Here is a 26,121-nt window from a genome sequence, read left to right as displayed (position 1 = left end):
TGTAATATGACCATATTGGAAAAAAATCATATGTACTTTTTCTTGCAATCACATGAGCATTCTATTATTCCATAGCTGAAGTTAAAGAAAGTATACCAAAATATGGCTTTCATACAGTAGATTTCAAATGTACATTTCACATCTAAAGAGTGTATTTGCAGTTTTGAAGGGAAAAACCACACCCACAGACAAACCCAAACACCTTAAGATTCATGTCTGCAATTAATGCTCATGCTCCTTTAAAATGCCATTTCTTTGGAACATTAAAAGCATATTCTGCTGTAAAACCACTTGTACTTACTTCAAGCTGCCTAATGGAAGATTCCCTCTCTTCAATAAGACGGAGGTCATCTTCTGTAATTTCTTCATCTTGCACTTGTGCTTGCGGTTGACTATCAGACAAAAAAACAAAACCAAAACCAAAACCCATGCAGAATTGAACAAACACAATGAGAAATTATTCAGAAGGATAAAACCACAGTTAAGTACATAGCACATTTTACATTATAAGTTAATAAAATGTGTGTTTTCACCCTTGCCTATCCCTGGCTAACACAGATGGTATAACCATCACAGCTTTCGTGTAGCAGAGCTGCTGAAGCACTGCTGCACAGATCAGGTGGCTGACTGGAAATTCTAAGTATGAATACAAAGTCAAAGTTCCTTCTGAATTATAAACTGCGGAGTTTACATCTATCTGAGTAACAAAAAAGAATCTGAGACTGAGAAACAGTTCTTGGAGAGTATGGAAGCAATGGGAGCTCCCAGTAAACACTGGGACCCCCTTATCATAACAGTTTTACTTTATTCAAGCTGGACTCTTCTCCCCTAAGCTTGGGTCTCAGAAAACCCAAATGCAGCTTAGGACAGCTTAAGAAGATGCTTGCAGCCGAAGCATCAGGACAAAAGCAGGGGCACTGTGTGAACTGCTTCTTTTTATTCCCATCTATGCCATCAACGTATCTTCTCTATGCTAAAAACCAAAAAGTCATGGGCAGCTTGCTTCCCTGCAGGCTGCTTATTATTCTGAGCTACGTTAAAGCCTATTAAGTAATTCGACCTACCTGTCCCAAGAGACAAGTGTTCCTTCTTTGTAGTTATCTTCTGGAGCCCCACCCTACATGATCAGTGTTTAAAAAACACAAATTAAACATCATAGCCCTGAAAAGGGCACTGTCAGCATTTCTATAAGGAGTCAATACTAGAAAGTTTATACTAAGTCAAACTGAAACATGACTTAACACATTCTCATCCTGATTTTGCTTTATGCGCGCATAAGGCTGAAATACAAGCAGAAGCATTCAGCTCAGTAAACTCCCTGCTACAATTTGCAAGTACAGCAATATGTATTTGGCACAGAGTGAAAAGGCAAAATTGATATACTGACAAGGAAAAGCTCAACATCTGAAGCTACTCAGCACTTCTCCACCTTAATACTCCATTGAAATCTGTCAAGTCATTCTTCCCCATAGGAAAAAACCTATTGATATCAAAAGGTAGAGCAAAAGCATTTCCAAATCTACTAGAAGTTGCTTTTGCAAGATTACAGTATGAACACTGGGGCAGTTCATGACTTTGTGTGACAAAGGCAAGGAAAAAGTAACAGTTCTCCAGGGAGGTTATTACAACTTAATGCAGCCTTTACTATAAAATCATATAGCACATGTTCTGCAGCATTTAGAGTCAGCTATAGCACTGTGGAGGCAAATCTGACATTGAACACCACTAATACCAAAGTAAAGAATATATTGGCACGTTTTCTGATACTTACAGACACCCTTGAGCTGGCTCTTACTCTGGCTACAAAGTCTTTTTCCTTCTCAGCAGCTTGCCTTTGGAGTCTTTGGAAATTAGTTAGTGCTGTGGTGAACTCCCCCACAAGACGGTCTTTCTGTATTTTTCTTTGACGCTATAGGAGAAAAAGTTTTACCAAGTCAACTGAGCTCATGCTTTTCAAGGCTTTACTATTTCCAGTCTGCTAAATACCAAGGCATATATATTCTTTCTTCTAAATTGGTGTAAGGGAAGGCTGTCAACAAAACCATTTGCAATTCCATGGATAAACCTTCTTTCCTTCTGGGATCACATAACCACACAAATTACGGCATTTAAAGACGAAATCAATGTATTTATTTTCATTTAACTGCTGGAAATGAAAAATGAGCAGGGATAAGAAAGATTCTACCCTCCTTATTATCTGCTGATTGTAAAATCTACTGCTTTGGTGTGAAATATTTTGACACTGAATGCTAAAATATGCAGAGGTGACTGAATGGAGAGGAAGGGCGCAGAAAAGAATGAACAGGGCACTTCTTATGTATTTTACATAAAGTTGAAAATACATCTTGAACTGAATCCAGAAGTGGGTTCACATACTCCTTGAAGTGCTTTAGAACAGTCCAGAAATACTTGTTCTAACCTTTCAGGTTTGTTTTGTTTTGTTTTTTTTAAGATGTAGTGAAGGGAAGAGGAATATTGGGCACTCAGGAGAGCCTCTACAATATTTTCTTCAATATATACATACATCAACCCTTACAAATTTCTGAAAGGTTGTGATTTGCCATTCATTAATCTATTATTTATGCATTTTGTTAAGACATACCTTTGATAAAAGGAGTAAAATTAAACAGTAAAACATTTCACTGTGAACTTTTCAGCTGCAAGATAAGCAAACAGAAAAAAGACAAAAAACGAAAGATACTTTGGCTGAACTAGAGGTTATATACCAAGAACAAGTTTTAACATCGCTGTTAGAAGTTTACAGCTTGACAAGATGAGCACACATGGATTATGGCTTGCCATTTGAACTCAGTGTTTCAAGACTATTCATTTCCCCAAAGGCTCCTTGGTAACCAGCCACAGACCAGGCAAGTTGTTTAAGTGACAATAACCCAAATCCATGTTTTCTAGGATCCTGTTGTTCTTCCCTTATTTAAGTGACAGATTTTGCTAGGATAAGAAACCACAGGAGGGCAGACAGGAGTGTGCTAATCACAGCAGCCACTTCACATGTTTCTGCCTGAAAGATTTTACACAGACCTCAGAAAGAAGCAGTTTCAAGACTGCACAGGTTGTTTTAGTAACAGCTCCTGTCTACTCCTCTTCAGAAATGTGCCTGTGGACAAGACATAGCACACATGCTGATGGGAGTGATGCAGAACAGACATACTGTGCATAATCAGATTATTCAGACAGTGAATAAACAGCATTTTGGCACACAATTCCTTGACCCTGGAAGCAGTCAGAGTGCCGGCAGAGTCAGATACAGCATCCCTGCCATGGATTATGAAGTGTCCAGCTACCTGAAGTAGCAGAAAGGCATAGCATACTGCCTTGATTCCCACTACTCCAGTCACACTACCTCATTCCTGATACATAAAAACAACTTTGGGACAAGTCTGAACAGCAAGAAAATATTCTTATGTTTTAAGTAGCCCTGCATTGTGCAAATGTGTTGACTAACTAAACAGTGCTTTGAAAACAGGAATAAAGAACTGAAGTGACTCAAATACTTTACATGAGCCAACATGATAGTCAAACAAGCCATGCTCTTTGGTTTTATACCTGTTCACTTGTTGCAGGCAAAGATCCAAACTCTTTAATGTATTTGTCAGTTTCTTTGGCAAGTTGGTTGGTGTATTGCTGCTTCTGTTGCCTAAAATCAAATGCAAATTTTCGTTAGAGACTATTAGGTTACTTTGCTGAATTTCACTGATTCTCAAAAAAACACCAGTACTAAAAGCTTCTCTGAAGCACACAAAGCCATCTTTATTCTGTTCTTTGCTGTAAAGGCATGAAATCATGGATTCCAGGCAGGACAGGTGTGGAAGAAGGTATGTTCCTCAGCGTGACAGCATCATTAATAATTGCTCACTTTTTTCCCTTAGGTTTCTTCAATTTTACTCAAGTGCAGCAATACATTTGTAGTCATTATGAATACATGAATATACTTCTGATATTATCACATAGTCCTTCACCAATATTCACTTTTTTTTCTGAAGCAACTCAAATTCTTTACCTGCTTTGGCATCCTCCCTGCCCAGTCTATATGAAAAGGTTTTATCTGGAATGCTATTATCAAGCCACCAGCATCAATATTTAAAATAATCATATAACTCTTGGAAAGGCCAAATATTCAGACAAGTGAAAAATAGATAAAACCTCAAGCAAGCTTACTATATATAAATAAATTATCCCAATAAAGGGTCTGGAACATGTCCTTCACAACAGTTTCTGTGCTATTTAATTGTGAATTTATGCCTAGATCCTGCTGGGTTATTGCATAACTGTGTATGTTGGTCTTGACCCATTTCCAGTGCCCAGCAGAATACCCACTGTGGATTGCACCTGGCTAATGTTATGGGCCCTGAACTCAGGCTATTATGAAGAAATTTGGTTCACACAAAATGAAAATCATGACTTTGGTCAAATACACGCCTCCTGCTACTATTAAGTGGCCACAGCACAGCATGAAAGACACTGAAAATGCCAGAGTGAGCTCAACATGTTGCTTACATGCATTTGTGATGCTGAGATCAATGTGGTAAAGGAGTTGAATGAAAAAATTATACCGGTTCATTAGACCATGCAGTGAAGTGGAGAGCAGCTGCTTTCTCTGCTAGAGGCATATTAGTGAAAGTCCACCTTTAGGTGACTGAACTCCAGCAGAGCATCTGCCTTGGAGTCTGATTTCACTTCTGTTATGTTACTATTTTTTGGTACATAGTTATTCTATAATGTCATCCCTTACTATAACTTTCATCACTAAAAATGACATTCCCCTTCTTCTCCCAGTACCCCACCTCATAAAAAACACACCCCAGTATATTCATTGTGAATATATTGTGACACTTACACAGCTTGGAAGCATTGACTGGAGTGGAGGCATGTAGGTGTACATTTTTGAGCAGTGATATTGCTTTCTGGTTGTGCCACTTTCCCTTTGCTGACAAACAGCACAGGTTTTATAGATGTACTGATACTGCAGGCAACGTGCACAGGCAAACCAGCTGATTAGAGTTTACAGACTATCCTACTTTCAAAAAGAACATCTCGACATTTAAGTTTCAAATATTTCTCTATATTCACCTTTCTCAGGAAATCAAGCACTCTGCCTAGCAAAAATCCACCTCACCACCTACCAGGAGATTGTTTACAATGCAATGAAATGAAGTGTTTTTATGTGAAGTACTCACAGCTGTTGCCGCAACTCAGGCGTGTCCTGTGGTGTTCCAAGCTGATGTAGTATTCTTTGTATTTCAGCAGCTGTTTGTGAAGAGGAAGAAAAATTTAAATGGGGCACAGAAAATTGCTATTTAGTTTTATGCATTTTTGCTTGGCAATTCTAAAGCCATATAAATAAATAAATTAACAGAAACTGATATGCAGGACTACTACAAAGATTCCATTTAAGTCCCAGAACAACTACTGAATGATTTTTGCCATGTCAGAGGCAAAACCTGAGGTTTCTTATGAAGGATGGGAATGTATTCAAATCTTTAGGTAGAAACAGGCAATTTAAAGATTTAAAGAAGTATATTTGTCCTCCCTGTATTTCTGTGGCTCTGCCCAGGCAGAGTGGTGTACCACAGACAGATATTATGTGGGAACCTCATTTCATTAGCTCACTACCTATTTTTTTTCAGTAAACACAGTTAAAAATTCAGTAAGTGACAACTCCACATAATGAATTAAAAAAAAAAAAAAAGGACTTTTCCATACACTATAGAAGAGATCTGAAAGAGACAGAACTTCAGGTAAAAGAAAAAAATAAGCTATGAGTTACATTAACCATTTAGATAAAACTGGAATTCCTTAAAGCAGTTTTAGTAATAATATTAATTCTGATCTTTGCTTCATAACAAGTCTCCAGTGAATGTTGTACATGATACTGGATTATCGACACTACTTTACAAAACATCCCAGTGCTGACAACTGCTACAGCCAATTCTTTCTGTGCACACCTAGGTAATGAAAACATTAAAATGGGGAAGTTATGTTTACGTACATAAAAAATCAAATATTTAAGGCAGGTGTTTTTGAGAGAACTGAACGGCATAAACTACTAACAGAATTTCTGCGGGGAATAGCACTGCAAGTTGGGTTTCATTCAGGTCGTATTTTAACTGAGCTGAAAACCAGCAAAACGTAAGTGAAGATTTTTGATTTTTGCCTACAGTCACCACTGGCCACTGAGGACAGCCCTTCCCTGCCTCCTGCCTGCCGGCCAAGGCAGTGTCTGGCTGCCCGCACTTCTCCTGGGCAGCTGCAGCTGCTCACACGCACTGATTAACAGAAGTAATTAAGCTTCCTTTTTATGGTCAGAGTAAATGTATTGTTTTAACACAAACAAACAAAAAGATAACTGGCTGGTGTTATCTTCAACAACACAGAGCTTTAGTATCTATAAAACCGAACACTAATTATCCTGTATTTGTTCCAAGGCGCTCTCCCTTTTGATTCCAGAGCCGAGGAGCTCAGTTACTCCGCATGTACTTTTAAAAGGAAAGAAAACCAAAGTACCGGTGTGTCCTACCGCCACCTAGAGGTGCATTATTTAACTGCAAGCACAGAAAATGCAGGTTTGCGTTTTCAATAAAGGCTCCCTGAAACAAGGCCGATACTTAAAATATTTCCATTCCAAGTTAATTGCATATTTATCCTACTTCTGAAGCTGAACAAAAGTAGATAATTGAGTGAAAATTAAAAGCCAGCGCTGCAAAATTGGGCAGATATACAATTCCAGAGGCAGATTTCATGGCAGTTCAGGTCGTGATTCAAAAATTTAGCATAAAATTAAAACACATTTCACCAAAAAGTCTTTAGGTATGCATCAAAATAGCAAAATTCTAATGGGTTTTCAAATCACAAGCAGAAAAAATAAAGTAAAGGAAAAAACCCCAAGGACTGAACTGACACCATTTTTTCTGTGCTTCTTGTAATTTAGTATTTTCCACCTTAACCTTCCACAACAATGGATATTATTGAAAAAATTTAATTAGTGGTTTATATGAAGTAGACTGCATAGAAAAATGAAACACTGCTTATTCAGGTAAGTAAGCAGAAAAAAAAACAGAGCAGAAAAAGAAAATTTTGGCCAATAGTCTTCAGCACTCCTGAAGATGGTTCATAAAAAAGCCAAAAACAAGTTGGTAGGAGCAGTATAACAAAGGAAGTAGAGAAGCTGACCTTCCTGAAATCTTGATTTACGGTATACACCCGCAGGTTGATGAGTTAAATAAATCCAGTCTTTGCACCCCCTCGTATTAATATAAACATACTGGAGTGTATACAGAACAAAAAATACATTCTTTATAGTCTTATAACTCTTCTGGTTTGGCTTGTTTTTTTACTGATTTCTCACTGTAGCTACTTCTCATTCAAACATTTGATATAATATTATATTTATAATCACAAAGCCACCTAAACTATAGAACTTCAGTCTATAGTCATATGTTCATGAACAAAACAAAATTTTTAAACAGGCTTAAAGACATTACCTCCAGGATCACAGAAGGAAAGGGTCTTCTTCCCTCACATGTACTCACAGATCTCACAGAATCTGATTAAAAGCAAGAACTAGCTTTGTAACTTCTTAGATCATAAGACAATATCCCTTCCTTCCTTTCCTCAAAGGAAAAGCAGGGTAGCCTTAGTGTCTCCTCCTAAAGGTTAGACTGCAAAAATACCTCTGCTTGTTCCTTCTACTGCTCCATTTGTGAAACAAGCAGAGAGAAGAACCAAGCAGGCACTGAAGAGCAAAACTGCTGGAAACCTGGGATTACTCTTTGGAAAACAGAAGTCCCTAAATTCCCGGTTTCACTGCTGATGGCTGTATTTATAATGGTACTGTCTCCCTCATTTAACCAGCTTTTCAGCCTGTGTAGGGAGTTCAGGCTGGCAGATCACATCTCTGGCCCTCTCAATCCATCAGTAACACTCAAATGTCCCAGAGACCCAAAGGCTTAGGCCTAGCTCACAAAGCCGTAGCTCTGCACTGCAAACATACCAGTAACAGTCAGGAACCAAAGGTCACAGCACAGTTTTGACAGCTTCCTAGGTTACCTCACTCTTTATGGTTTTCCCCTTCCTCAGTTTCCCAATTCTTCAAACATCCCAAGGAGTTCCAAAAGACAGGAGTAATCTAAGCTCCCTGCTCTCCTGGACATTACCAGTCCTGCAATAGAGACTGACTGCATCTTGTGCATGATTTTAATCCATTTTAATGCAAAGTCAGACACTGGCTCACGTGAGCACTTAGGCTCCTTGGGCATACGTACATGGCTGCTGGACTTTGCTCAGGAGCTGCACAAGGGCACACACCACGTGTGCATGCAGGCGTTCTTCACCAAAGTCACCCGGGTATGGCAACAGCCTGCATCAGAGGCTGCAAACTCCTGCAGCCACTTCACACTGCACAGCAGGGTAGATGTGTGCATAGAATGAAAATCAGCAGCTTTGTCAGGGCTCACACTATACCTGCAGGAACAGCACCTTGCCAGCTGTGGGCTGGCAATAAAAGAAAGCAAGTCCACTTTGGAAACTGAGCAGAACAGGAAGCTGGGTACATGACACCATGCAAGCAAAAAGCATTTTTTTCCAAGCAACCGCTGTCTTGCTTGCAAAGGAACCTCATTTTTTTCACCTGAAAATTAGGCTTGTCTTAGAAAGAAGCAATACCAAAACACTGAGAAGACTTTTCATGTCTTTGCAGCATTCCTGATCTAGATCTCACAATACACAACTATTAGCTGATAAAAGCTACTCAGCTACTCTAAGGCTGGTCACATGCTCAGAAACAGGTCAGACATGGTTGATGATAAGCCAGAGAAACAATTAAGACCTAACCTGAATTCCTACAGAGAAAATTATTCAAGAGTCAGCTCATGTTTATTTTCACTAAGCCAAACAGTGGTTCCATTTCTAGTCAGTGGAAGCTCTTCGTCTGGTTAAGGAGAAAAAAAAAAACAAAACAAAAAAAAGAACCAAAAAAACAAAAAAGGCACAGAAAAAGGAAAGTAGTAGTCTGATATAAAAGATCTCGTTTTCTCTAGAAGAATTACAGAAGTAGAGATAGTTGCAGTGGAAATATTTACATTTTAACATGTTCCTGACTGAACTGTAATACACACAATTTTTTTCATAAATAAAACCATGTTTCACATACTGGATTACACAACTACCCTTGCTTTAGAGCTGGCTAGCAAAGAAGAAAGTTTCATCTCCTTGCTCCTCATCTTGTATTGTTTTTCAGCCAGCTTCGCAAAGCTGTTTCACTACTACAAGTAAATCCGTGTTGAAATAATTACTGGTTCTGGTCCTTGAAATCAGAACATTTAAAAGATGGGATAGAAAGTTTTAAACTTAAAGACACAAATAAATTAATACAACAAAGACTAAAATGTAAACAACTTCTTGCCTCTAAGATTGTTGGTGCAAACAATCTTAATCCTAAACTGTGAATTAGTAATCACTGTACAGGCTGCAATACCACAGCATTGCTCCAGTAGAAAAGGTGAAAAAATCCCACCCAAACCCTTCAGTAAAATCCTAATGTTTGAAAGGCAATGCACCAACTAAGAGAATGGAAATGAAAAACAGACTGCAGGTCACCCACATTCTCTGGCAGGGGTGAGAAGCATCCAAACACTGTTATTGATGTTTATCCACAGCATTAGCCAAAGGAAACTGAGGTTCTACTTTGCAATGATTACCAGTAACTCCAGCTACAGGAGAGAAACTTTCTTGAGTTAGCCACAATCAGCTGTCTTCCTACCTCAAACTCCATTCTATTTCACATTTGAAAAACCGAACTTGAAAACCTCAAGTGGCGATGACCAAGCTTGTTGCAGCTTTACAGATGGAGAATGACATGTATCAACAACATAACCCAGAGAGTTCTAAAAAATATACCTCAATATAGAAGCACGAAACTGGGGGCAAATATGTTTAGTGAGTGTTGCTTATTACCCCATTGCAGTAACCTCACTTCTTATTTGGATCACAAAAGATTGCTTTATAGACATCCAGCAGCTGTTTCCTTCAGTTTCCTTCAGCCAGACCCACCACACTGCCCAGTTTCATAAAGCTATGGTCTAATGCTTCCACAGAAAACGTGGCACTCACTGGATGTGCATGGAAGAAACACCAACAGCAACACGAGCAACAAACTCCGAGGCACTGCACCGCAGTGGACAAGAACCAGACAAGCAGGCAGAGCAAGCACAATGAAACTTGCCTCACAAAACAGCAAGGCTTGGAATCTCACAGGAAGAAGGAGCAGAACAGCCCCTCCTGAATGTTAATTGTCATGGTCCCACCTATGTCACCATCCTATACTTAAAGGACAGACAGGGCTTTAGTAACTGTCTGAGGTTCACAGGGCTAAAACAACAACAGGTATTTAAAGACATTGCTTTTCAGTCATTTTCCTTATTCCTGAGCCCAAGGAGAATAAACAGAATCAGCAAAGTGTTCCTTTGTGTACACCAAGTGCAACATTTGCTCCATGTGAGTCTTATGCTCCAGCTATGATTTCAGAAGGCAAATAAGCAGTGACTACAGCACCAGCACAGTCACCTTGCAGAAATGCTTTGTCAAACACCTCACACGCGCTGAGACTGGCTGGGTAACTATGAAGAAATCTCCTACTTCTTTCCAGCTGAACAAGTGAGTCAACAAACAGCACATTCAGTTACTGATTAATTCGTGTGGAATCTAATAAACTTCAGAGGAGCTTCAGAGCAGGTTACTGGAACAGAAGAATTATTCGTTAAAATTACACCAGTTCAAACTGCTTTTGCCTGGGGACAACAGACTTCCTCACTTTATTCAAATCCAATTCAATGTGTTTTCCTTCTGCACTTCAGCTGAGGGTATTTGACTGAGGATGAAGAGATGCTGCAGAAAACATTCCTGGATCAAGGAAAATGAAGAGAGACTTTTTACAAGGGCACCTAGTGACAAGACAAGGAGGAATGGCTTCAATCTGAAAGAGAATAGGTTTAGGAAAAAAATTCTCTACTGTAAGGGGGATGAAGCACTGGAACAGGTTGCCCAGAGAAGCTGTGGATGCCCCATCTCTGGAAATCTTCACAACCAGGTTGGATGGGGCTTTGAGCAACATGATATAATGGGTGGCATCCCTGCACATGGCCCTTTCCAACCCAAGCCTTTCTATGATTCAGTGATTTTGACTTAGTTGCAATAATTTCATCAGATTAAAGTCTTCTGTGTAAGAGCCTCTTTAAAGCTACTAGTCTAGTTCACACTCACTAAAGATTTACACAAATCACAATGCCACAGTGCTGTCTTGGTAGCCCTACTTTAACCAAGAGTGACAGTTTATTAGAAGTATCAAATCCAGGACACTAGTCAAAAGATACCAGCTTACACTAAGATCCCCAAGAGCTCACCTAAGAGGAATCAAATATCTAAAAACTTCAGTAATTTCGTTTTAAGTAATTTACTTTATTCTGTCTTAACTCAGTGTATAACACTGATTATTCTAAAAGAGAAGAATGCATCAGCACAGAAAAACAGTAACTCATATGTGTGGGAAGGAGAAAATAAAATGAGGACAGGCCTGAAGATTGTCCTTTTCGCTCTAAGGACTAAAGACTCAGCAAGCATGGAAGAGTAGGTAAACATTCCGTCTTGTAACCTTTTCTTTATATTTTGTTACAGCTTCTGGCATTTCTAAATAGAATCATGCCCCAGAGTGACCAGGAACACCAGCAACAATGTCTCGAGTTCAGGACCTGCCCTCAGTTTTTTCAGTGATGTTATCATTATTTCATTCTAGTGTACTCCCATTTAAAATGTCATTCAAGGACACAATGAAGTGGGATTGAGGTATTGCCTGTTCTGCTAATGTGGGCGTAGAACACACTAAATACACATTGTTTAAGTGCACAGTAACTGATCATGTGATCAACTATTATAGCTCAGCCAAGGGGAAGTCATTAAATCAATCACTTTATATTCTTACCCTAAAGTGTCCCTGGTAACTTCCTGAAACCTGGAAGTTTGAATATTTCCCTAAAGAATACCAGTAGCTTATTAATTTATGAAAATGAAGCATATTTCTGCAGTAAACAGTAGCTGCACGAACACCGTAACCCAACCCACTCACAAGAAGGAAGTCTGGCTTTTTAAGAGGCCAGGTCATTACTGCAGCTACCTCAGGAGCTGACATAGGAGACACAACGCACCACAGACCGGCCAACACAAGCAAGTAGCTGCTACTGCCAGGGTCACTCACAATCGATCACTGACCTCAGTTTATTCTGAGCCCTGACAGGAGTCCAGCTCCCAGCAGAGCAGTTTTATAGGAGATTTGATAGAGGACTCTCTGTATGATCAAGCTGCTATGCAGTCTCCTGCCCACAAGGAGGAAAATACAGCAGAACTGAGCTGGAACAGACTCTTTAAGTACCTTAGAGAGAGTCTGAAATACAACTCTCTAGAGAGATGCAGAAGCATGAGGACCCTGGCCACATCCCTTCTCCTCTGCTTCAAATGCAGGCCATTTTGCAAAAGTTGTCAAGGTGAGTCCATTTATACTTACTACATAAACAAAAGCAACAGTTGCAGTAAAATTGTGGATGTCTTCACTGGATACCTTGCTATTTGTAATATTTGTAATGCAACACAGTGTCAGTCAAGGAAAAACTTGGCTTTTTCTGCACATATTGACACAAACAGTGTGCTGGAATGTACATGGAAAACTCATTTTTCAGTCTATTCTGCTGCTAGTATAAATAAATCCCTGTCCCTCTTGTGCAATATCATCCAAATAAGACACTGTTTCATATGTAAGTTTTCATAGAACCAAAATACTTTTAATAAACAAGACAAAACACAGAAAAATATTAACAAACTCTCCAGATTCATAAACAAATCTGTGAGGCATGCTACCTTAAATATATATGCTATATATATATTATATCTGTAAGTATATATAGAATAAAGCCTTTAAGAACTGCATGCAAATGATTCAGGCTTGAAGTATTGAGAAATAGTTTATTTCTAAAATAACTGTGGGCTTCATAACTTCACCTCTTTGCAGAAAGACATTTAGAAAGACCCACATTAGCTAACTTTCTCCTCTATTCCTCAGCCTTGGAAAAAGTCCACAAAATGAAAGGTGAAAGGACATATTGGTGGTTAAAATCCCTAAGTAACCAGCCTTTTCCCGGTTTTATAGAAACTTCATTCTAAACCCAGAAGTCTTCTGGACAACAGCAATGATAATAATACAAAAATTGCTTCAGCTGGTATGTTCCCACAAAGTTATATCTGGTTAACTGCAGCTAACTGGAAATTTCTGACAATACCACCGTTAGAAGTCTCAACAAGCTCTACTGGAAGCCTGTTTTCTCTAGAACCACACCTGTACAAAACCACACTTTATAGACAAAACAGAATTTTGTTTCATACAGGCTCTGATTTCAACACCTCAGCGACTTCATTTACTTTTCACGTGCCCTTCTGTGTTCTTCTTTAGCCAAGACTAATCATGCGAACCTGCTGGTGTTACAAACATAGTGACAGACACAGCTTTTCACTAATGTTTTGGTCTTTTTAGATGAACAGTTTAACTACCTAGTGGGCTTAAACCACAACATAAAGGCATCTATCCAAAGTCTTAATATTTTTCAGGGTTTATGATTTTCTACAATTAAAGTTACAGGCAAAGTCATATGATCTAATTCAACTCCCATTTTAATACCATTCAGAGAGAACAGTAGCTTATACAAAACCTGAGATGCAAAAGAAATTGAGCAAAAGTGTTCTCACAGGACAGGTATCACATGACAGAGGGATCTCTGCTGGCTTAAGCTGACCTTCCAGGAATGTGCTGTATATGAATTGATGCTTGTGCTGCCTTAACAAACAGCAAAGGAAGTCAGCAGAAAGCAGAAGTCCCTATGAGAAAGTCCGTCCAGCCATATGTGGATTGTGGCTACTGAATTTTATTTTATTTTATTTTTATTATCTTGCAGCATGCAGACAATGTGTTTGTTGAGCTGGGCTGATCTTTAGTCTGCATGAGCAAGTCAAACACTCTATCACTGACCCACCTTGACAATACTGAGCAAGGGTAGATTATGCCATTCTTACTGGCTTTGCAACCAACTCTGCACAAAATACTGACAAAACCTGGAGGAGTTGGGAAGTGAAGGAAGGGCTGGGGAGGGAAGGAATATGAATGCATTACTTCAGTTAGCGTAGGTTCTCTAACTGCTTGACTACCGTTTGCAAACCAAAAAAAGAAAGTGTTTTATTACAAAATGTTTTAAACCTCAAGACTGGGTGTATTTTACCAATATCAGGCTTAGGTCTGTGTTCCCGAGCAAAAGGCAGCATTCTAAACAGCTTCTAAATGGACAGCTCCCAAAGCCCACCTCAAGATGCCAGTGGAGACTTGATAGTTACATATCCAGCCTGCACCATTCTCACTTTTCTTCAGGGACTCCTCCAAGTAACATATTTGGTAGCTACAAATAAAATATTAACTAAAAAGCAAAACAAAAGCATACTAGCCTGCTTCCTCAATGACCCACACACAGCAGAGTGATTTAAGAAGTATGTGGGGGAAGGAAAAAGCATAGCTGGCTACTTCTTGCACAGTTCCTGACAGAGGCATGCGTCAAATCTTTCCAGCTGAGCAGAAGAGGCACCTACTCCTTTAAGTACATCCTTCCTACATTTATAACTGTGGAGTTGTTCCTGTAGAGGAATGCAACTCTCATTTTTCTCCCTCTTGGGAACACCTTTTTAAATAAAATGCCTTCCCTCTTTTAGCCACACACAAATCAATTCTGAAATTTCTTTAAAGAATCAATTCTTTAAAATGCAGAAAATGGACAGATTTCAAAGAACTGCTCCCCCTCATCTTCAGTTGTGAGAAGTCTGAAATTTACGTATTTTAAAGCCTTTAAATGAGGCTTTTTGTTTTTGTTTAATCTACTTTCATCTTTCCACTTGTAGGAAGATCAGATTTATATAATTGTATGCCCTTCCAAAAGAGATGGAGGTAAAAAAAAAAAAAAAAGAAAAAAACCAATTACATATGGATTCAATGTGCTTGTCCTCCTAGGCATATCGCAGTAGGGTAAATGAACTTGCCTGATAGAAACAGATTTGTAAGCAGGCAGGATTTGTTTTGTCCCAGAGAAATATACTTTGCTAGCTCATCTTGTATCTGTGCATCACACTCATTGTCTATCCAGTTGCTGTAAATGAGTGACCAAGAGGAAATATTTCAAGGAAATATTGAAGGAACACATTTAGATTTGTCTCAAGTTAATAGCAGCTGCCATTAAGCTGCCGCATAAGTGAGAGTGCAACCTATGAAACCCAGTTCTAGAACAACTGCTCCTTCAGTAAACACTGATTAAACCACCTTGATAATAGGTTCTCTGTCTGCAAAGGCCAGACAGGTTGGAGCTTTACACCCTACATATATTCTTCCACATATTCTCATTCTTCATATTCAGAAAATTAGGAACAAACCTCAACCACTTTTAAATGCATTGGACTTTTAAAATATGAAATGTAGGTCACCTAGATTTTATAATCTGATACAAAATAGGCCTGGAATGAGAATTACAGTTACTTTGGGCTAGAATTCAGACTATCAAACCTTAATCATTATCTGTGTTCTAGCAAGACAGAAATTTAGCAGCTGCCCAAGTCTAGCTCATTATACACATCTTTGTCTTTATTATTTAAATCTGAAGTTCCCTTAGCTGTTTGCACATCTGCTTCTCATCACTGTTAACACAGACCCGAAACCAAATCAGCAAGACATGGCTTGCAGGCATCACTGACCTCACCGAGGTTCAGCACACAACACTGCAGCTCATCTGAGCACATGTGATTCAGACTCCCCAGACTTCAGAGCACTGCTCAGAGTCACATGGATATGCTAAAAACTCTAAAGAGTGGGCTTGAGAGCCTAACTCTCCCTCTCCTGCCTGAGGCCTGCCGCTCTCTTTGGATGTCAAGAGCAGCCTTAAATTTTGCAACTCCAGCTTCTCAGTGAAACAGTTGTAACAAAAGTAATAGAGAAACACCCCACAGACTAGTTCCCTAAATCTCAGTTTGGAGATGTTGCTGATAAAACGTAGGTTTCAGGCTGAGGAAAGAAGGCTCTATTCTCTAGATGTTGTTAAGTGATGCTATAATCACTTATTTCTGCAGAAATGCTGAAAATGTGAAAGAAAGCACAGATCCTTCTCTAAAGAACAGCTGAAAGAAGCTTCTATACACAGAATGCTCTGGGATTCGGGATCTCAAACACAGGCGGGTGTAAGAGAACTCACAGTACAGACAGCAGCATATGCTGCTTCCCATTAGCTAGTTCAATTTCAATCTTCAAGGTCCTAAAAAGGAGTCACCAACACCCCCTCCTCCAAAGAGACTCAAACAGCCCACTACAGATAGCACTTATTGCAGTAGTTGAACAAAGGTTTGTACAAGGCAGAAGTGATTTACAGCTCTCAACAAATCGTCAACAAAACAGTCAACTACATGATTGGATCAACAGATAATAAAATCTGTCATTCAAAGTTAAAAGGCTAACCAAGATGTTACCAAACACAAAGCTAGGTCCTCCCATTAACACAGAACAACCCAAACCAGAAAGAATACTATCTTGCAACTGATATAATTATTGAAGTAGTGTGTTAAACCAGCATAGAGAGGAGCTTTCCTAGACAATCACTAACATCGGGCTACATGAACTAGGAAAGAAGGGAGGGTATTAATACAACAGCAGCCATGCATTATGAAGTGTGAGTTACTCAATATACGTATTTTATCTTGAAACAGATCAGATTTATTACTTGGAAGGTGAGTATGTAATATTTCAGACTTGAAGAAATGTTACAGCAAAGATTGTTGTTCTCACCCATGCTACTTCCTATAAACTCTGGTGTATTATGAAACCTTGGCAGCATGGTGTTATCTAATATAGGAAGTTCTTCTGTATTTCTCCAACAAGTTAAAGGGCCAGCTTGTAGCTGGAAAGGCCAGTTTCCTTTCACCTCATCTGTATCTCATCTGCATCTCTGTAGTATTGTTCCCACTTTGCTTGCATGTCAGCAGAAGTGTAAATTAGTCCTGAAACAGTCTGGTGATCTGAAATGAAATTCTCTTCCTCTATTAATTTCACTCTGAAAACCAGAGTATCTACACACCTCCAGAAGAATTCAAATGTGTTGACACCTCTCACAAATTCTTAGCAAAATCAAGTCAACTGCTTAGATGGAAAACCATGCATTTAGGGTCAAGAGTCCTCTGTCTCTCCCCCTTCCTCCCTAACCAAGATCATAAATTGCAGTCTAAGAGACAGTTCAGCATCTGACTAGCACTATAGGTGCCTAAGCTTGCATGTTTCTGCCCATTCAACCTGGAATCTCCTGCAGCTCACACATTCCAATAGAAAGCTGGACAGGTATTACACATGGGAAATAAAAAAGTTAGAAAAAGGTACATAAGCCCTTAGAGACCTCAGTTCAGGAAGCATTTCCAGTATGTCCATAGGATCCAGATTCTCATAAAATCTAACAGAGAATGGACTGCAAGAGTAACTGAGTGGTTACAGTTCAGTCAGATCTACAAAAGAGCAAGGGTTTGAACCCAGCTGTGTACCTACCAGAACTAGGAAAGTGCTTGGCTGGAGCTTTTCAGGGCAAAGCTCTTGTTTCTGAAGCCATGCAGCAGTGGGGCTAGGAGACATTTGGACTTGGGTCTTGGAAAGGCAGTAGAACCTGTTGCTCAGACTTTAGCAACATAAATTTCAAAATACAAAAGACAGCAGGACTGTAGATAACTGTTCTGGCCTATCTCCTATCTATGCATGGACAGCTTGCTGTTCACGTGCCTTGGGGAGGAGACACACAGCAGAAGAGACGGAAGGGTAAAACTGAGATTAAGGAATCACTAAGTCCAGCACAAGACAGTTAATTATGCTCAGCAGCCTTCACAATACTCCAGTTTCAAGCACTGACTTCACTTTATGTTTTCACCTGACAAAAACCCCTTACTTTTTACATCTTGGAGCCTCAGTGTCTGTCACAGGTTGGCATCTGCCTCTGGAAGACCAAGTTAGAAACCATCAGACTGAATGAATTCACTGAGTAGATTTTAGGAATTAAAGCATAAGGACTTTTACAGAGTTGGTTTGTTAATTTTGGGTTGTGGAAACACAGCCCTGATGTACAGAAACTTTTCAATAAGGCAAAATTGCAATTTTTGTTCCTGTCCGTTGACATCTTAAGAAATTCTTTCTGGAAGAAAATACAAAATGTAACTGAAAAAATAGGAAAAAAACCAATCTGTGCCACTAATCTGTGCTACAAATACCAACTTCTAGAACTTGTCTTGTAAACAAAAATCAAAATTTGATAAAAACTGACATATTTTACTGATCAGAATTCATTTTAAGTTTTAACATTAAAATACTCATTTCTGCATGCACTCTGCTTCCTGCACAACATAAAACACACATACCAAAACCAGCCACATGTTGTTCATGACTACCTCCCTTCTGATGAACCATACATTTTGCATAATTTGTGAATCAAGTTGTATTTGCTTCATACACACACAAAAATAAAATGGAAAATGGAGGAAAAGGGAAAAAGGACTGAAAATCTCAGCAGCCTAACTAACCTCTAACTTGAATACCTCAGTTAGGTGGCTAAAAAAACAGGTGGCATGAAACTACATACTGGTATATTAAAACTTGCAGAATCTTTTTTACATATCTAAGACATATGCCCAAGGGGAAGCTGCAAGGCCACAGCTTCTGTCTCTGCTAAACAATTCAAGCTTCAGTGAATACTTGATGCAAACCTTGCTCAGTAAACACCTCAACCTACCATCTTAAGGTGCCCCTTAACTGGCCAGGACAAAACTGGTGAATACAGAGTGACACTATCTGTACTTGCTGTGGCAGATCACTGCTGACCATACACATGAAGGAAGGACTGCACATACTGGATGGGGCGCCACAAATCTGCCAAATGAGTAGGGAAGTCAGAGTGAATTCCCATGGATCAAGCTGAGAAACTCACCTTGAATGGGGGCACCTCATTACTAAAATTTTACACAAAACATGCACAAATGCAACTTACAGCATTGTGTGATCTTCTGGATGTTAGAAGTTATGCGTTGGGCTAGCTGATTAGGATCCCCAAAACCCGGTCCGTACGACATGGCTGAGTAGATGTGCTGTCAAGGTCATCCACAACAGGAGAAAGTCAGATAGTCTCTACCTACAGAAAGCAATAGTTATGTTTTGGTCATTGGTTTATAAAGGTCTTCATCATCTTAAAGAAGAATACATGGGAAAAGATTAAAGAAAATTCCATACACTAATGTTTATCCTCTCCAAAAGCACTGTACTTCAAGGATGGAGTTTATTCTTTGTCAAACTTCTTATGTATTTTCCCCACCATAATCAAAGAAAGAGTATAATTTTAATTTGTTGCCATTTCAGAAAAAAAAGCTGTATATTTAATCTGAAAATGCCAAACCCTCTAAAGAATTATATCCCAAACCAATTATATTGTTATTTACATACCATGTGTCATCCATCCCACCAATACAATCCAGCATATGTAACCACTGAAAAAAAATCCCAGCAGGTATCATACAAGACATCAGAAAGAAGGCAGCACCCTCTAAACATCAATCATTTGTATCAACTTCAGTTTTAGTTTAACCCAGTATCACATAAGTTCTATGAATTACTACTTTATCCTGTTTCAGCTACTGTGTTTGTCAATATGAATTAATTTTTCAACAGTTTAGATATTCAAACACATTTTTAGGGGTGTTTTTCCATCCATACAGATCAAATTTCAGCACAAGTTCATGTGCTCATATTCTAAATTGAAATTAACAAGACATAGATCACAGTACCTGTGCAAATCAAAACTGGCGGTTTATCTGCTCTGCAGTGAGAATGCAGAATAATCAAGCACACACACATCCAACACAATCCCACAATTTCCTCCAGGCTGTTGTCTCCTGCACATCACCTTCACAGCTGAACATTTTAAGTCCCCCACATTTCCACTGTTCAACCCAAACCATGTGCCTTCCAAGCAATGCCCTCTTCTCCTGGCCTGTCAGCTTCTGGTTAAGAGACACTGCTAAAACTCAAGTTTCAGGTATAGAGAAAAAGAAAGCACATTTAATGTGTGAAAAGAAGGAAATGAAAAGGCCAACTGCTTTGTCAAGTATGACAGCAGCTGTGCTACAATTTGCAAACTCAAGTCCTTACAAACTTTTTTTTAAATACAAGCACTTAACAGCCCCTGTTGCCAAATATTATTTCCTTTCACCTTTGGAAACGCCTGTATTAATACAGGCAGCAGTACCCTGGTTGTTTTAAAACATGACTGTTTTCGTACCTCTGTAATATGAAACGGTCTCTAGTGGAGCCAAGACACTGTACTGGTCCCGACATCGTACATCCCTCCCAAACTTCACCGGGGATGTAACTACAGAGGTCAGGCCTACCACTGCTGCCCTGCAGGTGACATCACCTGTGCCACATGAACAAGCTGCTGCTACCATGAAGACAAACTCTGCATGATTTTGAAGTGGCTGCTTCACTATGATCCCAAACCCTGCTTCAGACCCTGAGGTATCCCCCAGTAATGAACAACCTGACTGCAGACAAGCCAACAGGGAGTGTATTTGCACTCTTCTACTTGCTGCACTATCGCCCGCGAGTCATGCTAGCTGTCTGCAGTGTTGTTTCCTGTCTTTGTCTGTACCACATGCAGATTCAAGTTATTTTGACTAAAGTCTGAAGTCAGCCAGCCAGACAGCCTAAATCCCACTTATCTGGGGCAAGGCTGGCATTACAACCCTTGATTTTTTTGGAAACTCCAGGCAACATTGCACTGAATTTGTATTGTAAGACCAAACCCACGAAAACTTTACAGTAAATTAATGGCTCTATACCTTGGTGCATTGACTAAGCAAGGAAATCTACCAGTTCAGTGAAAAATACAATCATAGGCATAGAATCCAAAGAAACCACCTAAAAACTAAGTTTGAAAAAGATTTCTCAGAACTGCTGACAGGTTTTTCTTAAAAGTCATGGCTATTTCTAGACACCTTAGTAGCATGCTAACTACAGTGCTACTGGCTAAAAAACTTTTTAGTTAAATATTATAGTTAATGTTAAAAGTTAAACATATGTTTAATGTTAAAGTTAAAATGCCGCTGCTAAGGAGAAGAGATGGCAAAAGACCAAGTTACCTTGTGTAGAACTAACTGAAATAGTATTTCATGACTGCTTTTTCTTCTTTTGTATTCACCAGACAGCTCCCTGAAACACTGTTCTCAGGAACATCTTTACAATCTAGAGATACACACCGAATATTGCTAACTGTAAGTATCTTTAAACAAGTTACACTCCAGGACACTGACAAATGTACAGATTGTTCCACACATAAGACTTAAGAATTTTTCAACTTTCTACTACAGCCAAATGCAACAGATAATGAGATGTTCAGATGACAGACTGCAAAGTCCACAGGATATAGTTCAGCTTTTCATCTGCACACGTAGATCTAGCTGTTGACAGAATTCTTTGTATCAACTCACATACTTAAGAACTGAGATTTATAGTAAATTTGTAGGACAGCCATGTAAATTCGCAGCTGGTTTACTCCATGCACATTCTTCTGCTAACAATGCTATTCCTGAGTATTTTAATAATACAGGCTGGTGACAGAGTAAGCAACTGGCATAGGGAACAGAAAGAAAGAGAGGTAAGAGGACAGCCATCAGCTGTCATCACCTCCCAATCTTTGCCACACTTTCTCCTTCTAGTTCTCACAGCAACACGGGCATCTGAACCAGATGAGCACCCTACTTCCACTCACATCCCCTTCACTTGTTAGTGCTGAGTTACTCAAGCTCCTCTGAAAACACAGACAAGCTGAGCCCTTGGAAAGTCAACTGCTAATGACCTAGACAAGATCAGGGTTTCAACCACCAGGAAAAAAACAGGCATGCACCAAGCACTTCCTTCCATCCAGGGTGATAGGAGCATTCATCAAGACACTGAACTTCCATAGAAATTTCCCCTTTTCACTTTCACAGCATTTAACTACTCTGTTGTGACGTATTTTGGTATTACTGGCTGCACAACTTACAAAACAGGGAAGTTAAAAGCCTGCTGCAGTTGCGGGAAGTACACTTTGCCTTCAAACTGGGATGGAGCTGCACTTGTGGTAGTCTTCAGTTCCTCTAAAAGTTTCAGTCAGGTGTGAGTTTCTGATTATTTTATCTTCTGCTGAACGTCTCTGCCTCTGAATGTGAGTACACCTAGTGGCAATTCAGCTGGTCAAGCTACTGAAGAAAGTCCAAGGAACTGAGTCTACAGGCACAAATGAAATGAAAAATCAGAACATTTCATTAATATGAACTGAAGCAGGACCTCACTGTACATTGAGGCTTAAAGAATTCAAATGACTGCTACATATTTTTTCACAATTTCTGCATTAACTGGTTCCTACATCATACGGTCATTCCAGACCAAAACAAAAAATAAACCTTAGTATCAACATATTTTCTAGAAAGGTGTTTGTCAGGCTTTTCCATTGGCTATGAACATAGAGACAGGAAAGTGGGTACTCCTACATCTACACAGCTCCCCAGTGTCATTCCTGAAAGCTCCATCAGGATAAAAGGAAGCGATATGACAAGCACTGCACATGTCAGATCTCACAGCAGTCACCCGAATATCTTGCAGGCTCCAGTCAGCTACAGTTAATAAGCACCTAATCTATTTTGTATTTTCTCATTTAGATATCCAAAGAATCCTCCTTCTCCCAGAAATCTAGCCCATACACATTAGGATAAGAACCCTTAAGCAATAGTTTTACTGTCTGAGCAATGTTATAGCATCAGGACCTGAAATGTTTACATGGACCCTTAACTTTCAGAAAGCAAAAAGTATATACTGCATTCCATAGAACACTTGAAAATTTAAATCTGATCTGAATTTAAATCTGATTTTATGCCTTTAAGTATCCCAAGACAAATCATGGGGCTTTCCTTATGGGATTTTTTCTCCTAAATAAAAGTCACAGTAACAAAGCTTCTCCTAAACAGTATGTGGCTTCCTTTATAAACTACTGCCGCTCTCAAAAAAAAAAAGAAGTGCAAAATCCTTCAAGCAGGGTGAAAACACAGGCAAAAGTGATGAACTGCTGAAAGACTTGGGAAAAATTTCAGCAAGTCTCAATGATAGCTGCATAAAAGATAAGGACCTCCTGCTACAGCACCTGAGGGATTCTCATAACTGACTCATAGCAACTGACTTAGTAAGATACAGGTGAGCATTAAAGGTGAGCATTAAATCTGTCATTATTTTTGTTAGTGGATGAGGGAGGTTTTTTTTCTGGACTTATGTCTTTTTTTCCTTTATACTTAAGCTAAAATATTTAGAGACTGATATTACGTTTACCAGTTTGTGCTTTTGCAGCTCCTAATGTGCTGAAATCCTGGTCCACAGGCAAGCTCTAGGCCCCCAAAATACAAAACTGACTGTGGAGCATAACAAATATGCAAACACAGTAGCAGTAAAATTAAATTCTTCTTGCTTTCTTAAAAGCAAAGTTTCCAGATTTTTTTTTTTTTAATCCTCTAGTTTCAGGTAGAAGTCAAACTTAAATCCATATAGGGTAGGAAAAAGCAAGAAAAGTTTATTTAAAACTTCATCAACACTAACATAAGACCTGTCAAAGGGTAACTTCCTATCCACTCTGCACAATTCCCTCAGCCTTGTCACATTACTGATGCTGAAACCTACCAAAACCAAGCTTACATCATCTAACAGCTCTACATTTGGGGTTTTTGGAAATAATTATTAGATTGTGTCACTGGTCAGTGTTTTATTTTTCCTAAAAATGATTCTGTTGAACAAAGATGCAATTTAAAGCAGTGACATTTTAACTGCTCGGCATGAAAAACTAAATCACAGAAGCTTGAAATTCTATTAGGCCTAATGCATCATCAATGCTTAGCACATATGGATAAAAACTAACATGCTTACAATTGTCTGATTCATCCACACTGATATTTATGATGAACTAGGTGAAGGAAGCGCATAGCTTTCACAAGCCTAAGAGAACATATTACTGCTTGGCAAAATGCCTTAAGTAAGAGAATTATGTTCCCTAGGAGCTCACAAGGCATTTAAAGGCCTTACAATGAAGCAGGAACAGGAAAATGAACACTGGGAACTGGAACTATTGGGGAAGAGAGGGAATGGGAAGTCTGAAAATGGACCTGAGATGACCATTTCAAAGTGCCCAGTTTCTTGTGCTGCTGGTAGGCAAACAACACCTCATGGGAAAAAGATGGATGAGAAGCCCAACATATGTGGTGCGCTAGATATTCTCACTCAATTCTCCCTCATGGTAGCTTGTTCACATTGAACCAAGTGCTCAGATCAAGCGCACCGAGTGAAAAGTTACCTTTGCACAAAATCTGATTGCAATGGATGCCGAGCCTCTCTGAGGCCTATCAGGGTGCTAATGACTACACACAGCTCACGGTCTCTTTTCTTCTCCTCTTCCAAGAGTTTCACTTCAGTGTAAGCCACCAAGAAGAGTGCTACCCCATATTCTTCCATAACACTAAGGAAGGTGTCTTCATGAAGCAAACACAGACACAGCTCATAACAATGCCACCATTCAGCACCACTTTCTTCTAATTTTGACATATTTTAACTCTCTTTTTGGTCCCCCTTTCCTTCTTTTCTATTAAGAGCAATTGCACAACCCCCAAGCTCCAAGCAGAAGGGCTGCACTGCCGGCAAAACACAAGCCTGGATAATGACCTGACAGGAGGGTTCCAGTCGCCCTGCTGGCACAGCCCGCTGCCTTTGAACGGCTTGTGGAGGGGATCACAGCACAGGAGCACATTGCTTCTGGCAAAGTATCCTGGGATTTTATCACTGGGCTTCTCCAGTTAAGATGTAGTGCCCTGCACTGTATGCAAAGTGGAGTGAAACCTTCCACTGAATTGCTGAGTTCGAAGAAGCGCCCATTCCTGATGCAGCGGCGAGTGATTCACCAGGAAAACAGCGATAACGTCGGGCCGGGGGCCGGCGCTCCAGGCCCGGGCTCGCTATTTACATCGGCCGCTTTTATAATGTCCCCCCCTCCCGCTGACATGCTCACCTCGGACGTGGAACAGCAAAGGGAGCACTTCCACAAGGCGGGGGTGCCTGTCCTACCCTACAGTTCCACACCAGCTGCTGTAAAACACCCGCTGTAGGCCCCGACTCTCCCCCGAGAGCATCGCCGAGCCCAAAGCCCTGGTACCGGGGCTGTCACAGGGAAGGGTGCGGGGAAAGGGGCTGGTGCTGACACGACCGACCGCGCTCCAACACCGCGCTCCCCTCGCGGCCGCGGCTCCGGCCCCGGCCCCCGCCTCGCCCACAGCCGCCCCGCTCGCCCCACGGCCGGGCACGGGGGGGCGGCCCCGGCGAGGCCCTTCCCGCCGCCCTCTGAAAGGCTCCCCGCGCCTGGCAGCCCCTTCCCGGCCAGCCGGCCGGCCACCGCCCTGGTCACCCCCACCTGCAGCGGGCAACAGCCCCGGCGCCTCAGCGGAGCTCCCGCGGCTCTTACCCGGCCCCGGCGAGCCCGCTGCCGGGGGTGCGGCGGGGGCGGTGCAGGGCGTGGAGGGGCGGGCCGGGCCGGGGCCTGCCCGCCCCGCCGTGACGGGGGAGGTGGGGGAAGGCGCGGCCCCGCCCCGCCCGGGCGGCTGCGAGAGGGGGCCGGGCGGTCTCTGACGGGCGGCTCCGCCCGAGCCTGCGGGGAAACACCGCTGCTGATGGACCCCGGGGGCTCCCGAGGGGAGCGGGGCAACCCCGGCAGCCGCAGCCGTGTGCGAATGGAAAAAGTGGGGGTGAAGGGTGGGGAGAGTGTCATTTAGGGAAAAGATGCTGTTGCATCCGCCTGCAAGGGGAAAACATGGGCAAGGATACAATATTACAGTGAAAAATACGACGTTACTATGTTGATAGCCTGCTTTGCCAGCCTTGCCTTCAGCTTGGGTCAGTTCTTCTCT

The 26,121-nt window shown here is 40.6% G+C and overlaps 1 protein-coding gene across 7 annotated transcripts in view; it reads right to left on the bottom strand.

Moving 5' to 3' along the window:
• STX7 (syntaxin 7) overlaps positions 1-25,720 on the bottom strand; it is a 31,818-nt gene extending 6,098 nt beyond the window's left edge. For 2 of the 7 annotated variants that reach the window (XM_082277251.1, XM_082277257.1), the window contains exons 1-8: positions 25,629-25,691; positions 22,194-22,417; positions 19,149-19,289; positions 5,196-5,265; positions 3,565-3,655; positions 1,772-1,909; positions 1,065-1,117; positions 302-392 (exon numbers count right to left, since the gene is read on the bottom strand). In XM_082277251.1, coding sequence (XP_082133377.1) covers positions 302-392; positions 1,065-1,117; positions 1,772-1,909; positions 3,565-3,655; positions 5,196-5,265; positions 19,149-19,230 — 525 coding nt within the window. In that variant the 5' untranslated portion in view covers positions 19,231-19,289; positions 22,194-22,417; positions 25,629-25,691. Of the gene's footprint in view, positions 1-301; positions 393-1,064; positions 1,118-1,771; positions 1,910-3,564; positions 3,656-5,195; positions 5,266-19,148; positions 19,290-22,193; positions 22,418-25,229; positions 25,504-25,628 lie in introns of those variants that run through there. The other 5 variants (XM_082277252.1, XM_082277253.1, XM_082277254.1 and 2 more) reach the window with 5 other exon arrangements.
• Positions 25,721-26,121: the final 401 nt, after the last annotated feature.

The sequence above is a fragment of the Coloeus monedula genome, assembly GCF_965178545.1.
Source record: "Coloeus monedula genome assembly, chromosome: 2".
Lineage (NCBI taxonomy): Eukaryota > Metazoa > Chordata > Aves > Passeriformes > Corvidae > Coloeus > Coloeus monedula.
This window is presented reverse-complemented; position numbering and strand designations above follow the sequence as displayed.